The 23,896-nt window shown below is 37.6% G+C and overlaps 4 protein-coding genes across 6 annotated transcripts; 1 reads left to right on the top strand and 3 right to left on the bottom strand.

The window, feature by feature from the left end:
* Nucleotides 1-2,360: 2,360 nt before the first annotated feature.
* On the bottom strand, nucleotides 2,361-6,229 carry LOC108987739 (UPF0481 protein At3g47200-like). 3 transcript variants are annotated; one of them, XM_018960731.2, is made up of 4 exons: nucleotides 6,029-6,229; nucleotides 4,722-5,008; nucleotides 3,129-4,603; nucleotides 2,361-2,508 (listed from the first exon to the last, which is right to left on the bottom strand). In XM_018960731.2, the coding sequence occupies exon 3, from the start codon at nucleotides 4,554-4,556 to the stop codon at nucleotides 3,153-3,155; it is 1,404 nt and encodes a 467-aa protein (XP_018816276.1). In that variant the 5' UTR covers nucleotides 4,557-4,603; nucleotides 4,722-5,008; nucleotides 6,029-6,229; the 3' UTR covers nucleotides 2,361-2,508; nucleotides 3,129-3,152. The 3 variants fall into 3 exon arrangements, with proteins under 3 accessions (XP_018816276.1, XP_018816273.1, XP_018816274.1); XM_018960728.2 differs by having other exon boundaries at nucleotides 3,129-5,008; XM_018960729.2 differs by having other exon boundaries at nucleotides 3,129-4,992.
* Nucleotides 6,230-9,680: 3,451 nt separating this feature from the next.
* Nucleotides 9,681-11,546, bottom strand: LOC108987721. Its single transcript, XM_018960700.1, has 2 exons — nucleotides 11,392-11,546; nucleotides 9,681-10,281 (listed from the first exon to the last, which is right to left on the bottom strand). The coding sequence occupies exons 1-2, from the start codon at nucleotides 11,544-11,546 to the stop codon at nucleotides 9,681-9,683; spliced, it is 756 nt and encodes a 251-aa protein (XP_018816245.1).
* A 1,508-nt stretch (nucleotides 11,547-13,054) lies between these two features.
* On the top strand, nucleotides 13,055-16,463 carry LOC108987765 (ABC transporter I family member 20-like). The gene is made up of 7 exons (XM_018960770.2): nucleotides 13,055-13,375; nucleotides 13,900-14,033; nucleotides 14,626-14,745; nucleotides 15,155-15,250; nucleotides 15,459-15,611; nucleotides 15,709-15,786; nucleotides 15,966-16,463. Exons 1-7 carry the CDS (start codon nucleotides 13,207-13,209, stop codon nucleotides 16,200-16,202), a joined length of 987 nt encoding a protein of 328 aa, XP_018816315.1. The 5' UTR covers nucleotides 13,055-13,206; the 3' UTR covers nucleotides 16,203-16,463.
* Nucleotides 16,464-17,488: 1,025 nt separating this feature from the next.
* Nucleotides 17,489-21,122, bottom strand: LOC108987748 (ADP-ribosylation factor). The gene is made up of 7 exons (XM_018960738.2): nucleotides 20,973-21,122; nucleotides 20,011-20,171; nucleotides 19,803-19,873; nucleotides 18,583-18,702; nucleotides 18,140-18,258; nucleotides 17,885-17,966; nucleotides 17,489-17,793 (listed from the first exon to the last, which is right to left on the bottom strand). Exons 2-7 carry the CDS (start codon nucleotides 20,156-20,158, stop codon nucleotides 17,788-17,790), a joined length of 546 nt encoding a protein of 181 aa, XP_018816283.1. The 5' UTR covers nucleotides 20,159-20,171; nucleotides 20,973-21,122; the 3' UTR covers nucleotides 17,489-17,787.
* Between the last annotated feature and the right edge of the window lie 2,774 nt (nucleotides 21,123-23,896).

The raw sequence follows: 23,896 nt of genomic DNA, 5'->3' as shown, positions 1-23,896 counted from the left end.
TTCCAAATAAAGGTGTTGGCCTGCCTGCCTATCACTAGATAAGCTTGTGATTATCCATCCGTGGCAACATCAAAATACATAAATTGATAAGCTGAATATGTCAATCAAACACCAATATACATGTAGAAAAATTAGAGAGTTCACAATGGCAAAGTATTAGTGTTCTAATGATTATTTTTACTATTTATGTAGTAGTCGTGAGATCATTTTTTAAGTGATTTTGGTGGAGAATAAATCAGTTTATTTAATTTCTATAGACATTTCTAATAGTAGGCGGCTTTCTTCGAATCCTAGCCATTATTTACCCATTTTATGGAATCGCTATTTTATTATATATGATAAATATTAAATATTTGAATTTCATAAATGTTAATTTGAAAAAATCTTTTTCATTCAACTTTAAAACAATAATTAGGATATAGAAAGATTTATCAGTAATATTTTGGACATGTTTCACTACTAATAATTGATTTCGACTGCTAACTTGTGACAAGAAAAGATGGTGCATGGCCCGATGTATCTGGGGCCGTCGACTACAAGGGCTTCGCTAAGAAAGTGGCCCTCATTGCCTGTGCCCTTTCTCATGGGTTACGACTCCCTTTCTATTGATCAGTGCGTGACATTCTTGACTACTTGAAGTTGGTGTCGGCTAAGCTTTACTCTAACGCTTGGAGAATTGCAATGTTTTGTTACATTGCTTGGAGAATGGTTTTGGAACCTACTCAAGAGGAGTACCCCAATTTGACTGCCTGAGAATTCCTTACTACCCATGCAGCTTTCGTTCTCGCCCCTGATATCAACTTACTCAATTTGAAGGTCGTGTTTGTGTTTGAATGGTATTTGGATGTTGAGATGAAATTAGATGAGATGGGTTGAGACTATCTGTAAAACCAAACTGGGCCTAAGTCACATTGTAAGAGAAAGTCAGTGAAAATATTATGTGTCAATTTTCAATTGGCAAGTGTAAAAGGGGGATTTTGCATCCCATCTAGACTAAAGTCACTTCGTAATTTGTAACAAGTCTTCTTGGAAATGAGATCACGAGCAAAAATTGAACCCCCAATTAGAGACAATGCCAAGATTATATATTTTTTTATATAAGTGCCAAGATTATAATTGAGGGGGCGCATATTTTAGATAGGAAATAACTTCTTCAATTGTAATTTTTTAGGGATACAATTAAAATAACAGAGTAATGATATACATATAATTTATTATATAATTATTTTCACAACTCAATTTTCAATTTTAATCGAGTGATACTTTTGGAGCATCTTAAATTTAAGTATGTTTAGGAAGTTGTATTGTCACATTAGTTAGTTGTAAAATAGTTATAAAATATTATTATTACAAAAAGAGGTGAGTGAAAAATAAGAAAGAAAAATAAATTCAAAAACAAAATAAAAGATGCATTTTACAAAAGTTAATACGCCCCATTTGGATTGAGAAGTAATCTCAATTCATCTTATCTTATTTCATCTCATTATTATAATTTTTTTAAATTCTCACACAAAATATAATAAACAATTCAATTTTTTTAAATCTTAAAATAATAATAATATTAAAAAATAATATTCCAATAATATTTTATTCAACTCATCTAAAATTATCTCATCTCATCTTACTATCTAAACAGCAAGAATTTTATCTGTGAACTTTATTCATAGCCTTGTGGGGCCTCACCCTACTTGGTCCGGCCTACACCCTCTATCTATTTCCCTTATTTCGTTTCATTTTATCAGCAATGTCTTGACTTTGAACAATTTATATGAATGAAAATGATGAAGTATTATACGCGGGTTTATTAATTGCTATTATAGTAAATTAGAATTTTAAAGAAAAAAACTCTTATGCGTCCCAAAAAAATTTCTTCAATACGGATATTGTTGAACCCGTTCAAAAAGCGTTTGAACGGATTTTTTTTTGGATGAATTTATTTTATTGTCTAATATGTGTTTAAACGCCAACAATACCATTCAAACAGAGTTTATTGAGATGAAATTTCTTCAATAATTCCATTTGAATAGATATTTTTCGTAAAATAATAATAATAATATATAATAATTTCATCCCCAAAGCTTTATGCAAATAGATATTGTAATTGTACGAATATTTTTACATTGAACATTTTATTGTTAAAATTTAGATGATAATAAACATTCGAATGGTTTTTTAGCCAAGATTTGAATGGCCTCACTACTTTTTATGTTCAAATGTAATTTTTGCCAATCCATCATTAACAATAAAAAAAGAATTATATTATATAGAAATATAGCACAATAATTAATTATGAGAGAAATATAAATAAATTCTCGTGAGTACAAGCCCATTAATATTCCAATAGTATCTATAACAACAAAGCTATAAAATTGTATGTTAATAAGAAACAAAGACACAAAAATCACTTCATTCAAATCCCTCGGGTTGATAGCATGACCTCTACTTTTCTTGCATGAAATTCATATCATCTATCACTTACTCTTGTCCAATATCAGCCCGTATATGTTCCTGAAAAAAAGTTCATAATTTAACAATTGAACTCTCAAGTCCACATCCTGATCTTTGACCGAACTTGTTTTCATATAGTAAATCACAAATTGTTCCAAATCAAGCCACCAAATGTTGAATGATGCAAAGAGAACATTGATATCACACAATTCACTGGACATCATGTAAATCACAGATGGGATAACATCGAGCTATGATTTTGTACTTCATTTTGAGAACTTGTCTGAGTAAGCAAAATGAGGAAAACACAACTTAACAACAAAGAAATCACCATAGAATCCAAGACCTCACATGTGGTGCTATCAAATGCAAGGGGTTTGGCAAAGCACAAAGCAATCGGTAACTCAGCAAATGAAGAACAGAGTAAAGAATGAAAATGTGTTGAAGTTGAAGATATTAGTGTTGCGTATATTCTATTGTGTACATATGAGGGTGTATTTTTACAGCATTTAGAGCTAAGGCTCTGCACTAATAGATGAAGAAAGTGAAGATAAGTCATAGTATCTCAAACAATACTTATCTTTGTGCATGTTATCTTCAAATTTTCCAAGCTATTGCTAGCAATTATCTAACAAATTAATTAATTTCTAAACATGATGAGTAAAATAATTATGTCCTACCAACATTTCATGGACAAAGCTTCTTCACATCTTCACAACTTGGATGATGGAGCATATAAATTGTCCGAGAGTGAGCAACAGTAAGATACCAGCAGCTACAGTAGAAGCTATTCTCCAAGGAGTGCTGAAATAATCACGTTTCAAGGTAGCCTTCCAAATATGATTAGGGTTCTCATAGAATGCATTCAAATCTTCAAACAAATCACAATAAGCAGAGTTGATGCCATATGGGACATTTGTGCCCAGATTATTGAGGAAAGAAGCCACTGCATTGTTGCTGCCAAGCCCATTAATGATGATTCCTTTTCTAATAAGTAAATCCACGTCTTTGGGAGTGGTGATTAGGAAAGTCAATAGCACAATGTAGTCTGTAAATTGTGGATTATTTGTATAATAATGGCATTGCTCAAGTGCTATGACGTTTCGATAAGTATTCTCAGTCGAATTATACAATTTTATGCAAGGAATTTCGAACGTTCCGTTGGTGAATTTCAAGTCAAGTAAGCATTTGCTTGAGCTCACCTTAAACTTCACTCCAGCCTCGTCCAACTGGCTTGCAGTATATAAATGATCAGCATAAGCAGGATCTCTTCTATATGGTGGCAGCTTTCTGGATGATGGAAGAAAAAATGCTCTGGCCAAATCAGCAAAGTGTCTAATTTCATACGCTTCATGATTTTGATGCAATTTCTGATCGTTAATCCTCTCAAAGGTATGAATTGCAAGCGAATTGAAGGAAGGATGCTCACAAATCGGTACACGTGCATGGCGGAATAATATCTCAAGAGCAAAGAAAGGAAGTTGATTTTCCAGTAACTTCAAGTCCAACATAATTGCCAGCCACGATATTGGGTTTAACAGTATATGGTTCTCACGAATAACACTATATGGTCCTTGGAGGCATAGTTCGTAGAAAAATTCAATAATAAAGATCCCATCCACCAAAATTAATTTCACGAAATCGTCACTGCTATACTTGATGGTTTCTGCATAACAACTACGCACACTTTCTTCATTTAGCTTTATGGTGTTTACTAAAATCTCCACGTTGAAGTCAACCCGCTGCAGGAATTTGTGAAAATATTTCAGTTTCAACTTTTCCATGGGTTCTAATCTTTTGTTGCCATGGTGGAAAGGCCCTATTGATATAACCTCAGGAGTGTAGGCTTCCTCATTCAATTTGCGAAGCCAAGTTGGAATCCTGTAGATACAACACTTGTTTGATGATAAGGGAGGCAGCTCCAAGCAACTTTCAGCCATTTCTTTGATGCTAATTACCAACTCTCTATGTTGATTTCCATTAATTCCATGACTCGAAGTGTTTGTAGCTTCCTGATCCAATTGATGAATTTCAGCATGATTTTGATTTCCATTTGTGACAGTTTCCACTTTATGTTGAATTTCTTGATTTCTAGTTGATTTCTCCATCTCACAATTAATCTTCTGAATTAATTAATTGGCTTCCAGCTCCCGGCCTACAGCTTACACAAATTATGACTCAGTACTGACTACAATACAATTATATTATAAAAATATGGGCCAATTTAAGACTAAGTACTTGAATAAGAAAAGAAGCTGAGAAGGGTAACGTACCTTGCGAGAAGGTGCAGCCCTGTGAGCAGGATAAATTGAGGGAGAAAGAAGAGAGAATTAGGTTTTTAACCTTCTACACTACGTATATGGGCGGGCGGGTAACCTAACCTGCTTGCCACTCATCTCGCTAATACCGGACGGGTAGTACTCTACCCAGTACTTACTAAAAGGAGTAAATCCACTATGAGAAACATGTGCATCATCTAGACAACGCCATTGCTCAAAAGCGATAGTGTTCTGATAAATCGTCTCCATGCCGTTATACAATTTTCTGCAATGTTCCATTACTGCTGAATTTTAGGTCATATAACTAACACGCGTTTAATATGCACTTTAAACTATCAAAATTAAAGTTATGCCCTCCAAGTAATGCTAGCTTCACCACTTAATTTAATGGTAAAATGGATGCATGAAAGATAAGTAAGAATTAATAGATGACTTGATCATCCAATCACGATAGTCATGATGATCAGATACATATTCACAGAAAGTGTTACTTCTAGCTTCAGAGAATAAAGGGAAGCAACTTTCCATAAAAATTTAAACATATCTCAACCTAGTTATTTCATACATTCAAACACATCTGATCAATGGAACACACAAAATGCTACAAATCACAAATCAACTCAACTTATCTGAGATCACCTCATCGCACAAAATACTGTTAATCTCCTCTACTTTTCTACTTTGCTGATCCATTCTCAGTCCATATAGCAAAAAGAAATATGATAATTAAAAAAATGGAAAACTAGTCTAGATCCTATTTGACCAAACTTGTTTTCATACAGTAAATCGGAAATTATTCCAAATCAAGCAATCAAATGTTGAATGCAAAGAGAATATTGATATCTCACTGGACATCATGTAAATCACGGATGGGATAACATTGAGCTTAATTTGAGTTTGTTTATTCTGAGCATCCAGTGAATGGCATTAATTAATGCAAAGCAAATGGCTCTCCGAACAACAGTACGTTCGCGTACATGAGATGAATCATATATAAAGCGATAATCTATTTCAATATGATTGATTCGTCTTTATAATAATTAAAAAAAAAAAATTTGAAAGATGTTGCTCTTGGGTTGCATGCAGCTAGTAATTAAGCCTAGCGCGCTAAAAATATATAAAAAAAAAAAAAATATCATTCATCATCATCTAGTAATTATCATTCTGTCCTAGTAATTTCTTGATATAAAAAATAAAAAATTAATGATTCTCAATAAGCTGTAAATTAAAATACGAGATTATCGAACAAATTCAAGAAGTAGAAAGCAAAAGAAGGTGATCATGGTGAGTGTTTTCCTTACCCAAACTGCATACGCTTTCGCTTTTGGTCGCCGTCTGTCTCTAATTTCTCAAACTGTCGGACAGATAAATGAACCTACCGATGAAGCAAGCTGCATGTGATCAAACGGAGACAATGAAGCTCCTCTCTGTTTCTTTCTGTTCTATTCATTTTTTCATAAAAGTCCTACTGTTAGATTGGATTCAACCATCAAGAAAAGAGATCATCGCTGATTTCACCTACCACACAGCGCATTACTACTCAAAACCTATCACGGCATCACACGCAGGGACTGATTATTAAAATGTCTAAACATCAATCGCCTATCTAAGAAGACTTGGATGGCCACGTTTTATGACTAAAAAAATATATATTAAATTATATATATATTACATAATATTAAATTCTTGAATAATTTAAAATATAGCTAATTACTGGTGAAACATTATTTTTTTGGTATTAATGAAAAATGAAAGAATAACGTTTGAAAATTTGCAAATAAAGGTGTTGGCCTGCCTGCCTATCACTAGATAAGCTTGTGATTATCCATCCGTGGCAACATCAAAATACATAAATAGATCAGCTGAATATGTCAATCAAACACCAATATCCCATGCATGAAGAAAAATTAGAGAGTTCACAATGGCAAAGTATTAGTGTTCTAATGATTATTTTTACTATTTATGTAGTAGTCATGAGATCATTTTTTAAGTGATTTTGGTGGAGAATAAATCAGTTTATTTAATTTCTATAGACATTTCTAACAGTAGGCGGCTTTCTTCGAATCCTAGCCATTATTTACCCATTTTATGGAATTGCTATTTTATTATATATGATAAATATTAATTATTTGAATTTCATAAATGTTAATTTGAAAAAATATTTTCCATTCAACTTTAAAACAATAATTAGGATATAGAAAGATTTATCAGTAATGTTTTGGACATGTTTCACCACTAATAATTGATTTCGACTACTAACCTGTAACAAGAAAAGATGGTGGCCCGATGTACCTGGGGCCGTCGACTACAAGGGCTTCGCTGAGAAGCTGGCCCTCACTGCCTGTGCCCTTTCTCATGGGTTACAGCTCCCTTTCTATCAATCGTTGCGTGACGTTCTTGATTAGGCGTGTAAATTCAAACTAGAAAACCGGTCTGGACCGGATCGGTTTTACCGGTTTTGAACCGGTCCGGTCCGGGACCGGTTCTTAGAATGTGAAAACCAGTCAATTCCGGTCCGGTTCCGGTTTAGGGATTTTTTGGACCGAACCGGACCGGTTGATAAAAAAAATATAAAAAAAAAATATTTTTATATATAAGTTTTATACAAAATATTATATATATTAAATATTAATATATATAAGTTTTATATATAATGTATAATTATAAATTTATACATTAAATGTTAATACAATATATAAGTTTATAAATAATACTAATAGTCTAATATAGACTATAGACTATAGTTATACTTATAATTAATACTAAAAGTTTATAGTTAATACTAATATTAAATATATAATTTATAACTAATACTAATATATAACTTATAACTATACCAATAGTCTTAAAAAAACTGAAAAACCGGACCGGACCGGACCGGAAACCGGTAAAACCGGAAGTACCGGTTTAGGAGAGTAACCGGTTTTGAAAAATACAAAACCGGTACATTCCGGTTCAGTCTTAGATTTTGTCCAAAACCGGACCGGTTACACCCCTATTCTTGACTACTTGAAGTTGACGCCGACTCAACTTCACTCTAATGCTTGGAGAATGGTTTTTGAACTCGCTTGAGAGGAATACCCCGATTTGACTGCCCTCAGAGTTCCTTGCTACCCATGCGATTAGGGCATTGGAAGGCAATCTTTGTAGCTTTCGTTCTCGCCCTCAATATCGCCTCACTCGATTTGAAGGCCGTCATTCTAATGCCACACAGTGACAAAAAAAAATTATTTTTTTATTTTGGCCAAGGATGGGAGTTTCTTGGTAAGGAGGGCGAGAAGGGGGACTTCCCAATCCGTGCCATATAGGGGAAATTCTTCTCCTCCTCGTATCAATTGTTTGTGTCAATGGCTCACCAGAAAATCCTTTGACTACCTTTTCATGGATCACGCCCTCTTACGAAGTCCTCGTTAGCACCAGAGTCCTCCTCTGTCAGCAACGTGCCCTATTATGAAGGTTACAATTGGTCGTTTGTCCTCACTATAGCCGACCTCAGGAAGTTGAGGAATCCCTGATTCAATGGTTCTTAAATCTCCTCCCCAAGGGTCCTTCGACTTCGAAGGCTTTGCTGAGAAGGTGACCCTCACAACCTATGCCCTTTCTCATGGGTTACGGCTCTCTTTTTGTCAGCCAGTGCATGACGTTCTTGACTACTTGAAGTTGGCATCAGCTCAGCTTCACTCTAATGCTTGGAGAATTATAATGTGTTGTTGCAACTCTTGGAGAATGGTTTTGGAACCTATTGGAGTATCCTGATTTGACTGTCTGGGAGTTCCTTCCTACCCACTTGGTCAGGGCATTGGAAGGCAATATTTGCAGCTTTCATTCTCGTCCCCAATATCCTCTCACTAGATTTGAAAGTCATCATTCTAATGCCAAACAGTGCCAAAAAAATTCGCCGACAGTGATAGCCGTTACTCTCTCTCAACAGAGTAAGTCCTCGTTGAGAGGGTTTATTCCTAGGTCAAGCACAACCAAGAAGCTATTTGGATGGAGGCCCTGTTGACGAGGGCCCATATTGACCGATTGTTAGTGATGCATGATAGTTCTCGTGCAAGTGGTCGTCACCTTACAAAGGAATCGGTCGCATAACAAGGCAAAGGTTTCCCTCAAATCCTCCAAGTGCTGGGATGGCTCTTTGCGTTTAACCCGCAGGTCGTCGACGTAAACCTCCATACTTCATCTAATCTCCTCTTGAACATTCGATTCATGAGTCTTCGATACGCTGCACCAACGTTCTTCAACCCAAAGGGAATGACTTGATAGCAATACAATCCTTGGTCTGTTATGAACGAGGTGTTCTCCTCTTCTTCTAGGTTCATCTGGATCTGATTGTATCCCGTGTAAACGTCCATGAAGCTCAACATCCGATGTCCCACCATAGAGTCAACAATCAAATTAATCTGTGGTAGTGGGAAGCTGTCCTTTGAGAGCACTTTGTTGAGGTCAATGAAGTCTACTCACATCCTCCATTTTTCGTTGGACTTTTATACTAGTACAATATTGGACAACCACTCGAGATAGTGAACCTTTCTAACGAATCCTACACGAGCAATCAATCGTCTTCTTCGGCTATGGCCGCATATTTCTCTGTACTAAACGATCTTCTCTTCTGGTAGACCTTCCTACTGGCAGAGTCAACACAAAGGTGATGCTCGATGATTGCGTTGTCTATCCCGGGCATGTCTTCATAGTTTCATGCAAACACATCCTTATGTTTGACCAGGAGCTGCTTCAATGCCTCTCGAATCTTGGGATGGAGCATGGTCCCAATCTGTGTTGTAGTCTCCAGTTGTTTTGGGTGTAGCGTTACTAGCTTCAGTAGCTCATTTGCTTCTGCTTGCTACAAGCTTTCTTCATCACTCGTTTCCACATAACGATCAAGGAGGACAGCTGGCGAGGGTGGGACTTTTCCCTAATTCTAGTTTTCCATGGTATAGACATCCACCCCCCTTACTTAAGCTCTTGCACAAAGCACTCCCGAGCTAGGGCTTGCTCGTTGCGAACCTCTCCTACTCTTACCTTTGTCGGGAACTTTATCTTCAAATGATAGGTAGAAGTGACACCTTTAAGTCTATTCAAGGTTGAATGCCCTAATATAGTGTTGTAGGACAATGGGGCTCTGATTACTAGGAAGTCGGTCATGGTAGTGGCAATGTATGCTCCTTTCCTAGCTATGACAAGTAGGGTTATGGTGCCTAGGGGTTGTACCACATTCCCGGAGAAACCTTTTAGCAGCATGGGTGATGGTTTCAATTTACTAGGATCAATACCCATTTTGGTGAAGACCTCCCATAATAGGATGTCACCTGAGCTTCCGTTGTTGATCAGAATTTGTCTAGTAGTGTAGTTGGTGACCAGCAATGTTACTACTAGTGCGTCATCATGGGGGTACAGGACCCCTTCGCAATCTTCTTCCCCAAAGGAGATGTTCTTCGAGCTCTTACGCCTTGGTTGCTTGGGAGGTCTGTCTGTCGTGTAAACCTCCTCGTATCTTGCCCTACGAGCATGCGCTTGTCTGCTAGATGCAGAGGTCCCTCCTCCAACAAACCCTCTGCTATCATTCGAATTTCCCCCAAAGGTGCCTCACTGTGACTTGGGTTCTGGCGAGGGGTGTCTCAATCATCTTTCCTTGTTGGTCGTTGCTTTTATGGGCTCTTATTTCATCAGACATTTCAATCTCTCTCCGTCTCCACCCAAGTGCTTGTTTCAGGGGCTTCGAACGTTCTGCAAGCAACCGCTCCAACTCGCAGCTTCCCTGCAACTCTTTGACTCTTCTTTTCATCTTATAGTAGTCCTTCATCCAGTGACTGTCTGGATGATGGTAGTTACAAGAAAATTTCCCTCTTCTCGCTTGGTCGCCTCCCTTTTGGTTCGGTGACTAGACTGTTGTGAGTGAATCTTGGACTACGTTCGCGATGAGGCGCTCGCCTTTCTAGCCTTTTGTCATGTTGGCTTCCCCCAGTTTTCTCCTAGGTTCTTCAGTCGCTCGATCTCTAAGGGTCCTTACCTTCTTCCTTCATCTCTACCTTTTGTGGTGTAATTAGGGTTTGTAGTGTGTCTTCGGCATTGACAAAGTCATCGGTTCTGTCCATGAACTATCTATATTGACGGGGTCCTCTATGCTAACTCTACCATGAATGAGCTTCAAAGTCATATGCCCCCCAGAAGGGCAGCCAACGTAATTTTCCCGTCTTGATCATCAATGGTTAATCGCTCCTTGTTGAACTGAGTGAGTTGTGCCTTTAGGTTCTCTTCTTCTTTCTACTTGATGCTCAGGAGGTATATTGCAGGTCGTCTTCACCTCCTGCTAGCCATGAATTGCTTCAGGAATTGCTTGGCAACTCTTCGACGTCAATGGGAAAGCTCGACATGCTATCTCTCTGGGGAATTCGTGAAGGGTCATGTGTGCTTTAAATTCTCCAAATGATCTACTGGATCTCAGAACCCATCGTATAGCTCTATCTGCGAGACCTTGAATTTTGGCAGGAGCGGTACGATCATCACCTATGCTCTTTAGGGTAAATCTATGTAGTTGAGCACCTGGTCAATCGAGGATGAGCCCCCCCCCCATCTCCTCATATTTATCGACCAGACTGTGCAGTTTGTCGTGCAGTTTTTTCTTGTCCACCTCCTCAGTATTCATTCCACCTGCATTGTATGCCTCTCCCTCTGGTTGTTCGCTATGTGGTTTGGCATGGCACCCTCACTATATTCTTGCTCTTTCTGTCTAAGGCTCTCATTTTCTTGCTGGAGAGCCTCCATTGCTACACCCATCTTCCTCAATTGTTCTTCAATCTCCAAAAGTCGTGCTTCCATATTTGTTAAAGTGGTTTCCTGGTCACGGGTTGTGTGGGAGCTTGTCGTAGCAGGCATGTGAAAACCACATTGAGATGTCATTAGAAATTTTGTACAGATCCCACAGACGACGCCACTAATTTGGACATGTTTCATTGCCAACTGATCTCGACCGCAAACCTGTGACAAGAAACGATGGTGACTCGATGTGCATGGTGCACCTCCGATGCCTAAGTTAGAAATATATTTATTGGCTTGCAATGAGGGATCAAAAAGTTACCTTGGATTTCTAATACGGGCTCTTTATATAGATGTAACTTATTGCTGATAAGGATAGTTTAATTTTCCCCAAATCTCGAGGATTTTATTATCATGTTCCCGAGATATTTGATAAAGGAAGGGGTTACCATATCGCAAGCGAATGTCTTGTTGTTTCTTTAAGAGATAATATCTTTAATTGGTGATGGTTACCATATTGATCTCCTTAGGTGGTGCGATTTTGTGGTGGCATGCGTACGGTATGCCCATGGTCTTTCAATCCAAGAGCTCCCTTGAATGGGCCTCATTCAGTATCATTGGGCTCGTATTGTGAAGATAAATGAGCCCTTCCAAGTAAATTAGTGTAGGATTGGACAATGAGGCCTCCTAACCAATCCTGCTTCATGTGGACTTAGACAGGTGGATTTTGTAAAAACTGGCAGAGGTGGGTGAGGCATTTTTTCTTCCTAAATATGATTAATTTTAATATATTAATGCTAATTTGTTCACTAGAAGTGCTAGATTTACATGTAAATCTTACAAAATGAAGTTTATACGCTAACGTGATTTAATTTAATACGACATATCTACTATTAAAAAAAAAAACTTAAAATCTAATAGATCATATTAAACCACACAAGTGTGTAAACTATCTTGTGTAAGATAAGCATGTAGACTAAACATTTCTATTAGGGTTGCTACTCGCCCTACATGAGCAAGCAGTCACCCCTCCCACACCCTACTCCCACTTGGGCAAGGAGTCAGTTTTTCTTACGCACCCTGTCCCTACCCCCTTCCGTTCGATAGGCGGGCGAGTGGCTTAGTTTACCGTTCGGATCCCTACCCCAAATGCCATCGTATCACAACTAAAAGCCATATCATAGCAACTGTTTTAGAACCAACAAAACAAAAAACATATGACATCTATATGCATTAAGAGTCCAATTAACTAAATTTGCAATTGGAGACCTACTAGATCTACTATTGGAGCTGATGAACGGGGATGGAAATGCAGGGTTTGGTTGGGAATACAGTGGAACGTTGAGGAGGGAGAGATGGGAACTGGGGCCACGAGGGAGAATGAAGAAATTGAATTAAAAAAATGAACTTAACTAACGTACTACCGTCTATTTGTGAGATCTCTTTTGTGTTTCTAATAATTTTTTCAAAAAAAAATTCCTAATTTTTACCAAGAGTTTGACTTTGACCTCTTTCACTTCTTCAACTGTGGATGGAAGCATTACACGTATGGGATCCGCTTGTGTTTTGACAAGTGAATGTCACTCCGCCACGCCTCGCCTACATCGCTTCCCTCTCTCTGCATCTTACTCACCCACCCACCGAGTCACCAAACTCCCCTAACTTCGCCCCCTATAACTCCCTCTCTCTCTCTCTCTCTCTCTGAAACTCAATCTCTGAAGCAATGGGTGAGGATGAAACTTCCGAGCCAACGATAGAGATCAACGGTTTGAGGTTCACGTACCCCGGAATCGACGGCCACCCTCCGCCGGGGTCCACTCCTCTTATTGACGGCTTTTCTCTAACCCTTCGCGCTGGTCATCGCTGCCTCCTTGTAGGATCCAATGGCGCTGGTTCGTTTCACTTCCTTTTGTTTTCCACCTTCGGAGCTTTCTTTTCATACTCTGTTTTCTTTATTCTCTCCGTTTGGTTTATGCAAAAATAAGGAAAATTTTTTAAATCAAGGTTAATGTTTCTTATCGTTAAATTGTAATGGGTTTTCTCTGCAATATACTTATATATACGATCCTTAGCTCAGATTGTTGTTTGATTCATCGGTTGCTGACAAAACTGAAGACAATTTAATCAAAGCTATATCACTGAGTCAATACATTCTGTAGTTAATTTGGAATGGGTTTAATCGGCAAGGAGATGGACAGAATTGAGCCCCCAATACGATTGTTCGTTTGCAAAATGGTTATATTCTATCATAGAAAGAAGAATTTCGTTGGCCTCTATTTGGTTGTTCAGTAGACGGAGCAAAATAAAGTCCCAAGAGATTTTTTCCCTTCATCTCATTTTATTAGCAACCTAACTAGAACGGTTCTGAATGAAAACTCTGATGGTTTGTGCGTGTGTTTATTAATTGTTAATATAGGTAAAACTACAATTCTGAAGATATTGGGTGGGAAGCACATGGTGGAACCCCATATGGTACGCGTACTTGGAAGATCGGCTTTTCATGACACCTCGTTGACCTCTTCTGGTGATCTCAGCTATCTTGGTGGCGAGGTTTGTGTTTCATTTATTTAGTTATTGTGTTAGAAAATTTATGCGTTATACCATAAAACATATGCTGTTATTTTTTTTTTTAATTTATTTAATAAAGCTGATTAATCTGTTTTGTGGCTTGACCTGTGAGTTTTACTTAGACGTTCTTGGTCTTTTGAATTAGATATTGAGGAAAACGTGCATGATTGGCTAGTATACTAAATCTATTTGATTGTCACATGGATAATTCAATGAAAATCTGGCATAACAATTTTTACCGGACACATGTAGGCAATTCATCAATCCATCTGGGATCAAACTCATCCAAATTTCCATTACACACGCACATGCTAAATTTTACACAACATACCAAATTTTACTTGAACATTCAGGCAAAGTTTCCAAAGATTAAAACATACAAGCTTTTGTAATCCTATATTTTTCGCAACTTTCATCCATCCTTGCTCGATTATGTTCATGTACAATTTCATTTGAACCTGAATTTACATGCCCAATTGTGCTCGGCAATTTTATGTTACCATTACTTGGATAGGTTGGAGAACATCTTGTAATCAGATTAAATTAGTTTTCTTTGGGAATTATTCTTTTGCAGTGGAGGCGAGAAGTCGCTTTTGCAGGATTTGAGGTTCCAATACAAATGGATGTTTCTGCAGAAAAAATGATCTATGGAGTTGCCGGGATTGATCCGAAAAGAAGAGCTGAGTTGATCAAGGTATAATGCTCTGTGTTCTTTCATTGTGATGCAACTTCCTAAAAAATTGCCCTGATATTCAATTTGGTCAGTTATACAAGCTGTTAGGTGGGACGGGATCCTGTGTCAGATTTATGCCTCTAAATCTTCTCATATCATTGGCTTGGGTGTAAAAGTCAATAGTTTCATTCAGTGCTGTTTTTTGTAAATATTTGTAGCCTAGATCGTAGAGACACTAATTTTACTTTGTGTGATTGAGCAACACTGTTTTGTTGTGTTAAAAATTCAGGCGTCAGAGTTGTTGTTCTGAGGATGCACAATGTAGCTAGTGTTCAGAGAATACTTGTGCAAATTGCATTTCTGAGTTCACAATGTGCTGTTGCCCAATGCCAGGGTTTTCTTTATGGAACTTGTTTCCTTAATAATGTAGGTACTCGATATTGATCTATCATGGAGGATGCACAAAGCATCTGATGGTCAGAGAAGACGAGTGCAAATTTGTATGGGTCTTCTCAAGCCATTCAAGGTATTTCCACAATGTATTGATATCTGAATACAACCACAATATTTTCCCACCCTTTTTTTCTTTATGCACAGCTTCTTCTTTTTCCTCTTTATGCACACCTCATTATGGGTAAGTTCTTCATAATCATGTATGATGTGTCTTATTTTTATTTTATTTTTTAATAATCTCATCTCCTAATGTATCTTAGTCTGCCTCCTTGGTTATCTAGGTCCTTCTTCTTGATGAAATAACAGTCGACCTTGATGTACTAGCAAGGGCTGACCTTCTGAGGTTTCTAAGAAAGGAGTGTGAAGAACGAGGTGCCACAATCATCTATGCAACACATATATTTGATGGTCTAGAGGACTGGCCATCTCATATTGTATGTCCACGTTCCATTTTTTTCTCGTTAAGGGTTCTTTCCTTAAATTTGTATGAGTCTTTACATCTCCTTAGGGTCAAAACTATTATGTTTTCAGGTTTATGTGGCTCATGGGATGTTGCAAATAGCAATGCCTATGGAAAAAGTTAAGGACATCAGTAAATTGTCATTAATGGTAGGTTTTTCGATTTCAAACTTCAAAGTAATTCTGCGCTTATAGTAGATATTGAAGATGCATTTCATATCAATTATTGAATTATGAGAGAGAGAGAGAGAGAGAGAAACTGGAATTGGACTTGCAGACAACAATTTATTGCTTTAGTTGGTGCTTATCTGGTGAGATTGGGTTTGCAGAGAACTGTCGAGAGTTGGCTGAGGAGAGAACAAGAGGAGAAGAGGAGAAGAAGGAAAGAGAGAAAGGCATGTGGTCTTCCAGAATTTGATGAACACATAGAAGGTAGCCGTGTGACTGGTGATCCAGCCCGTGCTGCCGTTCGTGTTATTAACAATGGTTGGGCAGCTGGACGGCTGCATTCCACCATTGCTGGAGAAGATAACTTTCTCTTCAGCTCAAATAGAGTTCTGAGGTAAATGGACGAATTGAACATAAAGGAAATTCCCCAAATTTGATCAACGGCTCATAAAACTAGTTTGGGGTAATCGATTAGGATATATGCGTTGTTGAGGCTCCTATCAATTGCAACAACAACAGAATTTGTTTCTTCATGTGCTGTTGTTTATAAGCTGTCTTTTGTTTGATTATTATTTAAGAAATAACGTCCAAATTGGCTTCTTTTCTATGCTAAATGCATGGTTTCGACCACCATTCAATGATGAGCAATTTGTTTGTTATTTGTTATTATTCAAGGAAGAATTAGTGTGTTTATGACCTTTCATCCCATAATATATCAACACGGTTATTCTTGAGATCAAACTTATGCAAGATGGGTGATTATTTGGTAGTCAAATCTACCAAATGTGGTAGTGTAAATCACTGGTGTCAACTCAATTCAATTCAGATCAAATAATTCATAATTTTTCAACTTTGTGAGCCATCAGATTCAGATTGGTTAACTTTTCCTTGTCCCAAACCTAGGCATAAATGTGGGAAGTGATGCATTCCATCCGATCCGAGCTCTAAATGGATAGTAAACCTTAGCAGTTGGCACCAATTGTTTAGTGGTGCACCAACAGCTAACCGCCTTAGATCCTAGTCATGCTCGATGCAGTGTTGTCACAAGTGGGCAAGTACTACCTAGCGAAAGTCCAACCAAAAATGATAAAGACAGACATTACTATTACACAACTTTTATACAACTAACAAATTAAAAAAATATTAATTTTTAAAAAATTTGGTTTGCTGTTGCTTTGATTTTGATGTGTTTAGATTAGAAAAAAAAAATATTATTTTGTTATGGAGTTTACGGAAGTAATTGTGAATTAGTATCACCCTACAAGTTCGAATATCAACAGATTGTTGTTTGCTTTACGCCCCAACTTGGGAGCTAGTGCTTTTCACTAGAAGTTTCAGCAAGTCATTCAACCGTTGAGATACAGTCTTAACTGGCAGTCAGTTTAAGGCTGGCGCACCCAAGTTATCTCAATTCCTAGGCGGTTTAGAACTTCGAACCCAAACCCTTCGGAAAATCCCACCCAAATGGGTTGAAGACTCGCTAAAAAGCCTAGAACCCATCACGTCCTTTTGCCTTCCCCAAGAGAAAGTACCTTAAATCAACATGGAAGCATTTGAATGTAATTGTTTATGAAAAGACTAAATCAACTGCACCATATTGAAGCTCCAGGAACCAAGGCATCGCTACTTCCATGCCCGCAAGATACAGTGGAGACCCGAAAAAGCTATATGTCAATACATCTAGTTAACCATAGCATTCAGCAGATGAAATTGAGTGCGGAAATTTAAGTCATTTCAAGCAGATCCAGTGAAGAGGGAACCAATTACAAAATGGATCATGTATAAATTGTGAGTCAAGAATTATTTAGAATCTACAATGCCAAATGCCGATGCCTATCATATTGTAGTAACATAGATCTAAACAAACGGATACATTTTCAGGAAAGGAACAAGTCAAAACGCATGAACGCAAAATAACAAGGGTAACATCCCATTTGACAGAGATTGCAGCCCAAAAAGTTGAAGAAGATTTAAGAGGATCTCTTAAGCCTGCAAGACCAAAAAAAACAAAAGAAGAATTAACGCATAATTATGAAAACTTCATCAGGGCTGAGTTTCAACACAGCGTTAGAGCCTTTACCTTGTTGGCAATATTGTTGGAAAGCCAGTCTAGTCCCTCATAGAGACCTTCCCCGGAAGTTGCACATGTGCTCTGGATATACCTGCAATAGAACCCACAACCGCCATGACCAATTTAGCAGATAGTAAATATCCTATACAAAGGGCACTGTATGTGTTTGTGAATGAGTGAGTGTGTGTGAGTGTGAGTGTGTGTGTGTGTGTGTGTGAGTGAGAGAGAGAGAGAGAGAGAGAGAGAGAAAGATCATCAATATACCAATGGCGTTGGCGGAGGGAGTGAAGACCAAGTTTATCGGTAATCTCAGCAGCATTCATAGCATTTGGAAGATCTTGCTTGTTTGCAAATACAAGCAGCACAGCATCCCTCAATTCATCCTAAAAATCAACCAAAAGAAATCAGCACACTCGGACGTGCAACTTTTTTATTGATCGATAAACAAATTTTTTTTTTGGATCGGTGATCAATAAGTTTTAATATGAAAGTAGGCAAAGCCCAAGTACACAGGGAGTATACATGAGGATAACCGAAAAAAAAAAAATTATTGAGCATAAAATAGACAAATGCCTAGAGTATACAGGAAGAGGCCCGACTAAATATCCTAGACAAAGGCCCAAGTACTCAAACATGTGCTACTTATAATTAGCAATGCCCACTTGAGGTCTTTTTTATTTTGTAAAATGAGCATGCCTTCTAGTTACCTCATTCAACATCCGGTGCAGCTCATCCCTAGCCTCAACCACACGGTCACGATCATTGCTATCAACCACAAAAATAAGACCCTGAGTGTTTTGGAAGTAATGTCTCCACAAAGGTCGAATCTGTACATAGACAATATAACACTCAGAAAAAGGCTTGACACAGCACTGACTATATGATAGCATATGATAAAGCTTTCCATGAAGCTAACAACTCAATGCATTACAAACCAAACAATATCTACTTTTAAAAAAATAAAAAATAAACTCAAATTCATACAGATAGGCACATCCTATAAGCCACAACAAACCGGCTTTCCCAAATATAACTAAAATAACAAGATTGAACTAACAGCTAAGGACTAATATTAATGGCTCACCCCCAAGCTTGTCATTTATAATGCATGAAATGCACCATATACTCATCAAGAACTGTACATAAAATACAAGGATTCACAAGGTATGGTATGAAGATATTTATGCCTATATTATTATATATGCCACAGCACGGATAGTCTTTCCTCATACAAGGAAAAAACCAAAATACACGGTGGCATAAGTAAATGTAGCTTATGATTATGTTATGTGCTGATGGAGGAACAACTAATCAGCACAAGACCGTCAATAAGCACATACATCATGAAAAAAATTGACTGTACAGAATTCTTGCAAACATAAATATTTAAAATACATATATGAATACTTATTTATGTCTGTCACAGCATGGGTAGCCTTTCCACAAAGAACAAAAGAAACACAAGGTGGTTCAAATTAATGTAACTCATGCTTTTGTTGTGTGCTGACGCCTGATGGGCTAGCATTCAATCAAGAAAAACATACAACCACATTAATTCCAGCAGCTGTAACCACACATAACTCAAGTCATGCAAACATGTTCACATACACATGAAATGCCTGCCACAGGTTGAAGTGCTTTTCATCACACATCAAGGAGAAACTAAAAAAGAATATTGTTTTGATCAGTAAACAAAATTTTTTTTCATAAGAATAGGCAAATATGCACTAGGAAATTAAAATTAAATTCTGTACATACTGTCCCAGGGTTGGAGGCCCCATGGTCTAAGAGGTGCCTGATATCTCCGTTCAGTTACCACTACGTGGAACTAAAACACCCTATAATAAGTCATCATTAAATGACTCAATTCATAATTGTATGGTTAATGTTATGGCCATTAAAGAACTTATGCAGTGATATCACAAACCTTGTCCTGGCCACCAACATCCCAAACGGTGAAGCTAATGTTCTTATATTCCACGGTCTCCACATTGAAACCTGAGAAAAGGCAAATAAGTATCACTTACCAGAGTCTAAGCAACAAGAGAGTTAATCCAATCACCTGTAACAGTAAAATAATAGCTCATCTACAGACTACATATATTTAGGAATGTTGAGAAAAAATAAAATCATACCAATGGTGGGAATGGTGGTTACGATCTCTCCCAGCTTGAGCTTGTACAAGATGGTGGTCTTACCAGCAGCATCAAGACCCACCATAAGAATCCGCATCTCCTTCTTGGCAAAAAGCCGGCTGAATAGCTTGGTGAAAGACAGCCCCATCTTTTTATCTCAGCTGAAATCCCAAAATTCCAGGTCAGACCAAGTCATTAACACTATGCAAATCACGTAACTGATAATAGCACACGACATTCAAAACATCTTCAATTGAATAGGAGGAAAAGCAAGAAATAAGTCGGTTTGGTCATCAGAGTTATTTGTGCATCAACATAGAGAGCGATTATTATAAACCTTGTAGATTCTTCAACAAGACCTATGGGATGATGGATCTTAATTTCCCCCCTAGTAGCTGAAAATTGATTGGTTTGTTAGCTTCAAGTAACCGAAGATTTGGAAAAACCCAATTTATCTCAGAAATGACATTAAATCCAATCCTTTTTTTCAAAGAAATCCATATTGCATCCTTCAACATTATACATCATGAATCAGATCTATGCTCTACAATTACAAACCAACCTAACAAAATGAAAAGAAGATCTCGTATTTAACATCAAAGAAAATGTGATTTTGTGAAAGAAAGGCACCGATTGGGTTTTAGAGACTTTCTGGGAACAGAGAACGTTGTAAGCAAAACAAATCCAAATCAGGCTCTTAATAAATTACATCTAAACGAGTCCTATATGCAAGAGATCTGCGAGAACTTCAAAACCAACACAGAAACACATCTTCCAAAGCCTACATCCAAATGGGTTTTCCATAAACCACTTCAAAACTGTAATATAAAATGCCAAAAACCGAAATCTCACAAACCAAAAGGAAACAGGCTCAGATCTAAACCCAAACCGATCTAGTCGATCTCCGCATATTATATATTACGCAGAGAGAGAGAGAGAGAGAGAGAGAGAGAGAGACTCACACAGCGAAGAATGGACGTCTTGGGCAGATCTGAGAAATGGGGACGAAAAGAATGGCGTGGATGTAGAGGTCTTATATATTGGTCGTAGATAACGGTCGTTTTGACGGCGTCTATAAACATTTGGGTGCTAGGGTTTGGTACGGAGAAGGTATTGGCTGTGGTGATGTGGAAAATGATATCAGGAGCAAAACTTCAAACGAGATGAGTGTTAAAAAGACATTTACACCCTCTAATAATACGGTGATAAGTATACTTTTCTTTTCAAAAACTCACTTACAATCGGTTGGGGAAACTTCAACATAATCGGACCCACTTTTTATAAAAAAAAAATTATTTTTTCCACTTCTGTCTCTTCATTTTGTTCAACTCCACAACTCTTCATCTCTATCTGTTTTTCAAAAATCTTTTAAATCGCGTAAAACTTGCAAAAGAGAAGAGCAAAACTAACGAGACAGAAATCTTCGAGACAACTCACAAAGCCAAAATCTTCCAACTCCCTTCGAAGCTGAAAGCTCTACCTCTCCCTTCGATCTTCTGCCTACCCCATTTCGTAAGTCGTTTCATTCCCACGGCAAGCCGCTAGCAGAGCAACATCCTCTGCTAGCCGCGTAAAACTTCCTCTTCTTGCTGCTGCTCCAAGCCGCAGCACCCCAACCATCCCCTGTTTTCCTAACTAAGAACAAAGCAAGCTGAACAGGTACTAAACACTTTCCCTCATGTTGAAGCATCAGGCATCATGAGAGACTTCTGGTGCTCTTTATATATATATAAAGAAAAAATCGAATGAAAAATTCATTTGAACCCAAAAAAAAGAAACATATATAGATTTGCATTCTTAAAACATTTATATATAACAATTGTTCTATAACAATAGTTTTGAAAGGTTCAAAGTATTCCATCATGAATTCTCCTGCTATTACATTACCTAATGATGGCTGGTGAGAGCCTCTTGATCAAAATATACATATAAAGCATAACATTTTGTAGTTGAAGTACTACGTGGTAAAACGTGCAAGGCACCACATGCATTCACGTAGGTCAGCATTCTGAAAGGTTCAAAGTATTGGAGTGCTTCACATGTTGAAGCATCATGAGAGACTTCTAGTGCGTCATTTCATTTTTACCATCGCGCCTCTCATTCTCTCTTAGTGAGTGATGAGTATGTCTCCTTCCCGTTTACCTCTGGACGCACGCACTTGTGCAAAATCTTGAAAGAGATGAAGCTCGGGGGAGAAGATGAAGCTTCAGACAAGATGAGATTTTCGGGACAAGACGAGTCGAAGAAGAAGCTGGGTTTAGTCGAAGACGAAGCTCGGGAGGGAGAAGAAAACTTGAAGACGATGCTCATATTCATTTCAGTTCTCGCTTTTTTCTTCTTCTTTTTTCTTCATTTTTCTTTCCCTCCATTTTTCCTGCATATTTCACTCAATTGGTTTTTTTTTTTTTTTTGAATTTTCAGAGTGCCACGTCAACCAGTTTCGTGCCGGCAGTTGCATATAGAAGAACTGTTTTCTTTTTTTTATGAAAGGCCAGAATTGATTGTTAGGCAAGTTCTCTCTCCCATATACCTTCCCCGCTTTTTCCCTTACTCTCCCCTCTCTCTCCTCAGAACTGCTTGGTCATGCTCTCTCTCTCTCTCGAATCTCTCACCTTCTCTCACTCCTAAGTCTCCATAGTACCCGCAAGCCACCGTAGCCTGAAACCTAAAACCCGTAGTCACATCCAAACTCTCACTCCCATGGCATCCGAAACCATCAATATTTAAAGAGAGCTTAAAAATGCAATTCCCTTCAGTTTTGGCATTTTTTAGCACAAAAACAGAGCAAGTGAATGATAGTTTTCCACAAAGCTACGAGTTGATGCTCGTGCCCATATCTACTTTGAAGAGGAGCTAAGTTAGCAGATAGATTAAAGGTTTAAATCGAATTAAGAGCTTGATTGTTCAAATCAACAAATTAGAGGTTAAATTAAAGATAATCCTAAATTAAAATGATTTGGTGTTGAATCTGAGTGTGAGTTTTGATGTGTTTGTTTTCAATCCCTTGTTAATAATGTGAGACGACAATCTCGTAATTTTGAATTTACAGCGGTTACAATTGGTTTACTTAGTTGGCAATAGTTTTTAGTAATTTTGTATAACTTGATTAAGATGAAAATTTGGTTTGTATACTGAACAATGATTACTTGGGAGTCTCTGAAATGATGTCCTGTTATGTGTAAGATATGACAGTGCTTGAAGATTCACCATGGGCTATCAATCTAGTTTTGCCAAGTGCAACAAATAAGCTTTTGGGTTGTATTCATGTTTTTTTTTTTTTTTTCATCTTGAAGAGGATTTAGAAAGTTTCAAAGAAAAAAAAGTGCTAGAAGGATTTGGGTTGAGTCAGGATCTTCTGTTCTAACCTCAGCGATAGGTGGAAACCTAGATATTCATTTTACTGGAAGAAATCATCTTATGCTCGTGCCCATATGGAGACTGAGTGGTGAGAGAAAGTGAGAGCTTCGAGAAAGAGCACAACCAAGACGACAAGCGAGAGAGAGGTGGACGGGGTTGCATGGGATTTGTTGTGTGCGGTTCTATTCTTCTCCTTTTGAAATGCAAACGTGTCACAATATTATTAGAGGATGTAAATGCCCTCTATTCACCTCATTCGGCCCCTAGTCTCACTCCTCAGAGAAGCTGATTTCTCACCAATCGCCTTAGCAATTGAATTGAATATTCCACATATAATTTATAACAATAAATAACTCAAAAGAAAAAATAAATAACTCAAAAATGATTATCTAAAAACAATAATAATAAAAACAAAACAAAAATTCTACCCCTGAATAATTATAAGTCTCATGAATATCCGCAATCAAGAATTAGAGAAAAAAATTAAAAGATCTTAATAATTCAAATTTTCTTGATTAAAACATCTTAC

The sequence above is a fragment of the Juglans regia genome, chromosome 8 (genome assembly GCF_001411555.2).
Source record: "Juglans regia cultivar Chandler chromosome 8, Walnut 2.0, whole genome shotgun sequence".
Lineage (NCBI taxonomy): Eukaryota > Viridiplantae > Streptophyta > Magnoliopsida > Fagales > Juglandaceae > Juglans > Juglans regia.
This window is presented reverse-complemented; position numbering and strand designations above follow the sequence as displayed.

Coding starts and splice junctions, on each gene's coding strand:
- LOC108987721 (XM_018960700.1), bottom strand. CDS start 11,546: ATGGAAGCACGACTTTTGGAGATTGAAGAACAATTGAGGAAGATGGGT. Junction 10,282..11,391: donor GCGAACAACCAGAGGGAGAG/GCATACAATGCA, acceptor GAATGATAGCAG/AGGGTTTGTTGGAGGAGGGA.
- LOC108987765 (XM_018960770.2), top strand. CDS start 13,207: ATGGGTGAGGATGAAACTTCCGAGCCAACGATAGAGATCAACGGTTTG. Junction 13,376..13,899: donor TGTAGGATCCAATGGCGCTG/GTTCGTTTCACT, acceptor TTGTTAATATAG/GTAAAACTACAATTCTGAAG. Junction 15,612..15,708: donor AGGACTGGCCATCTCATATT/GTATGTCCACGT, acceptor TTATGTTTTCAG/GTTTATGTGGCTCATGGGAT.
- LOC108987748 (XM_018960738.2), bottom strand. CDS start 20,158: ATGGGGCTGTCTTTCACCAAGCTATTCAGCCGGCTTTTTGCCAAGAAG. Junction 18,703..19,802: donor ATGTTGGTGGCCAGGACAAG/GTTTGTGATATC, acceptor GTCTATGTACAG/ATTCGACCTTTGTGGAGACA. Junction 18,259..18,582: donor TGCACCGGATGTTGAATGAG/GTAACTAGAAGG, acceptor GTTGATTTTTAG/GATGAATTGAGGGATGCTGT.
- LOC108987739 (XM_018960728.2), bottom strand. CDS start 4,556: ATGGAGAAATCAACTAGAAATCAAGAAATTCAACATAAAGTGGAAACT.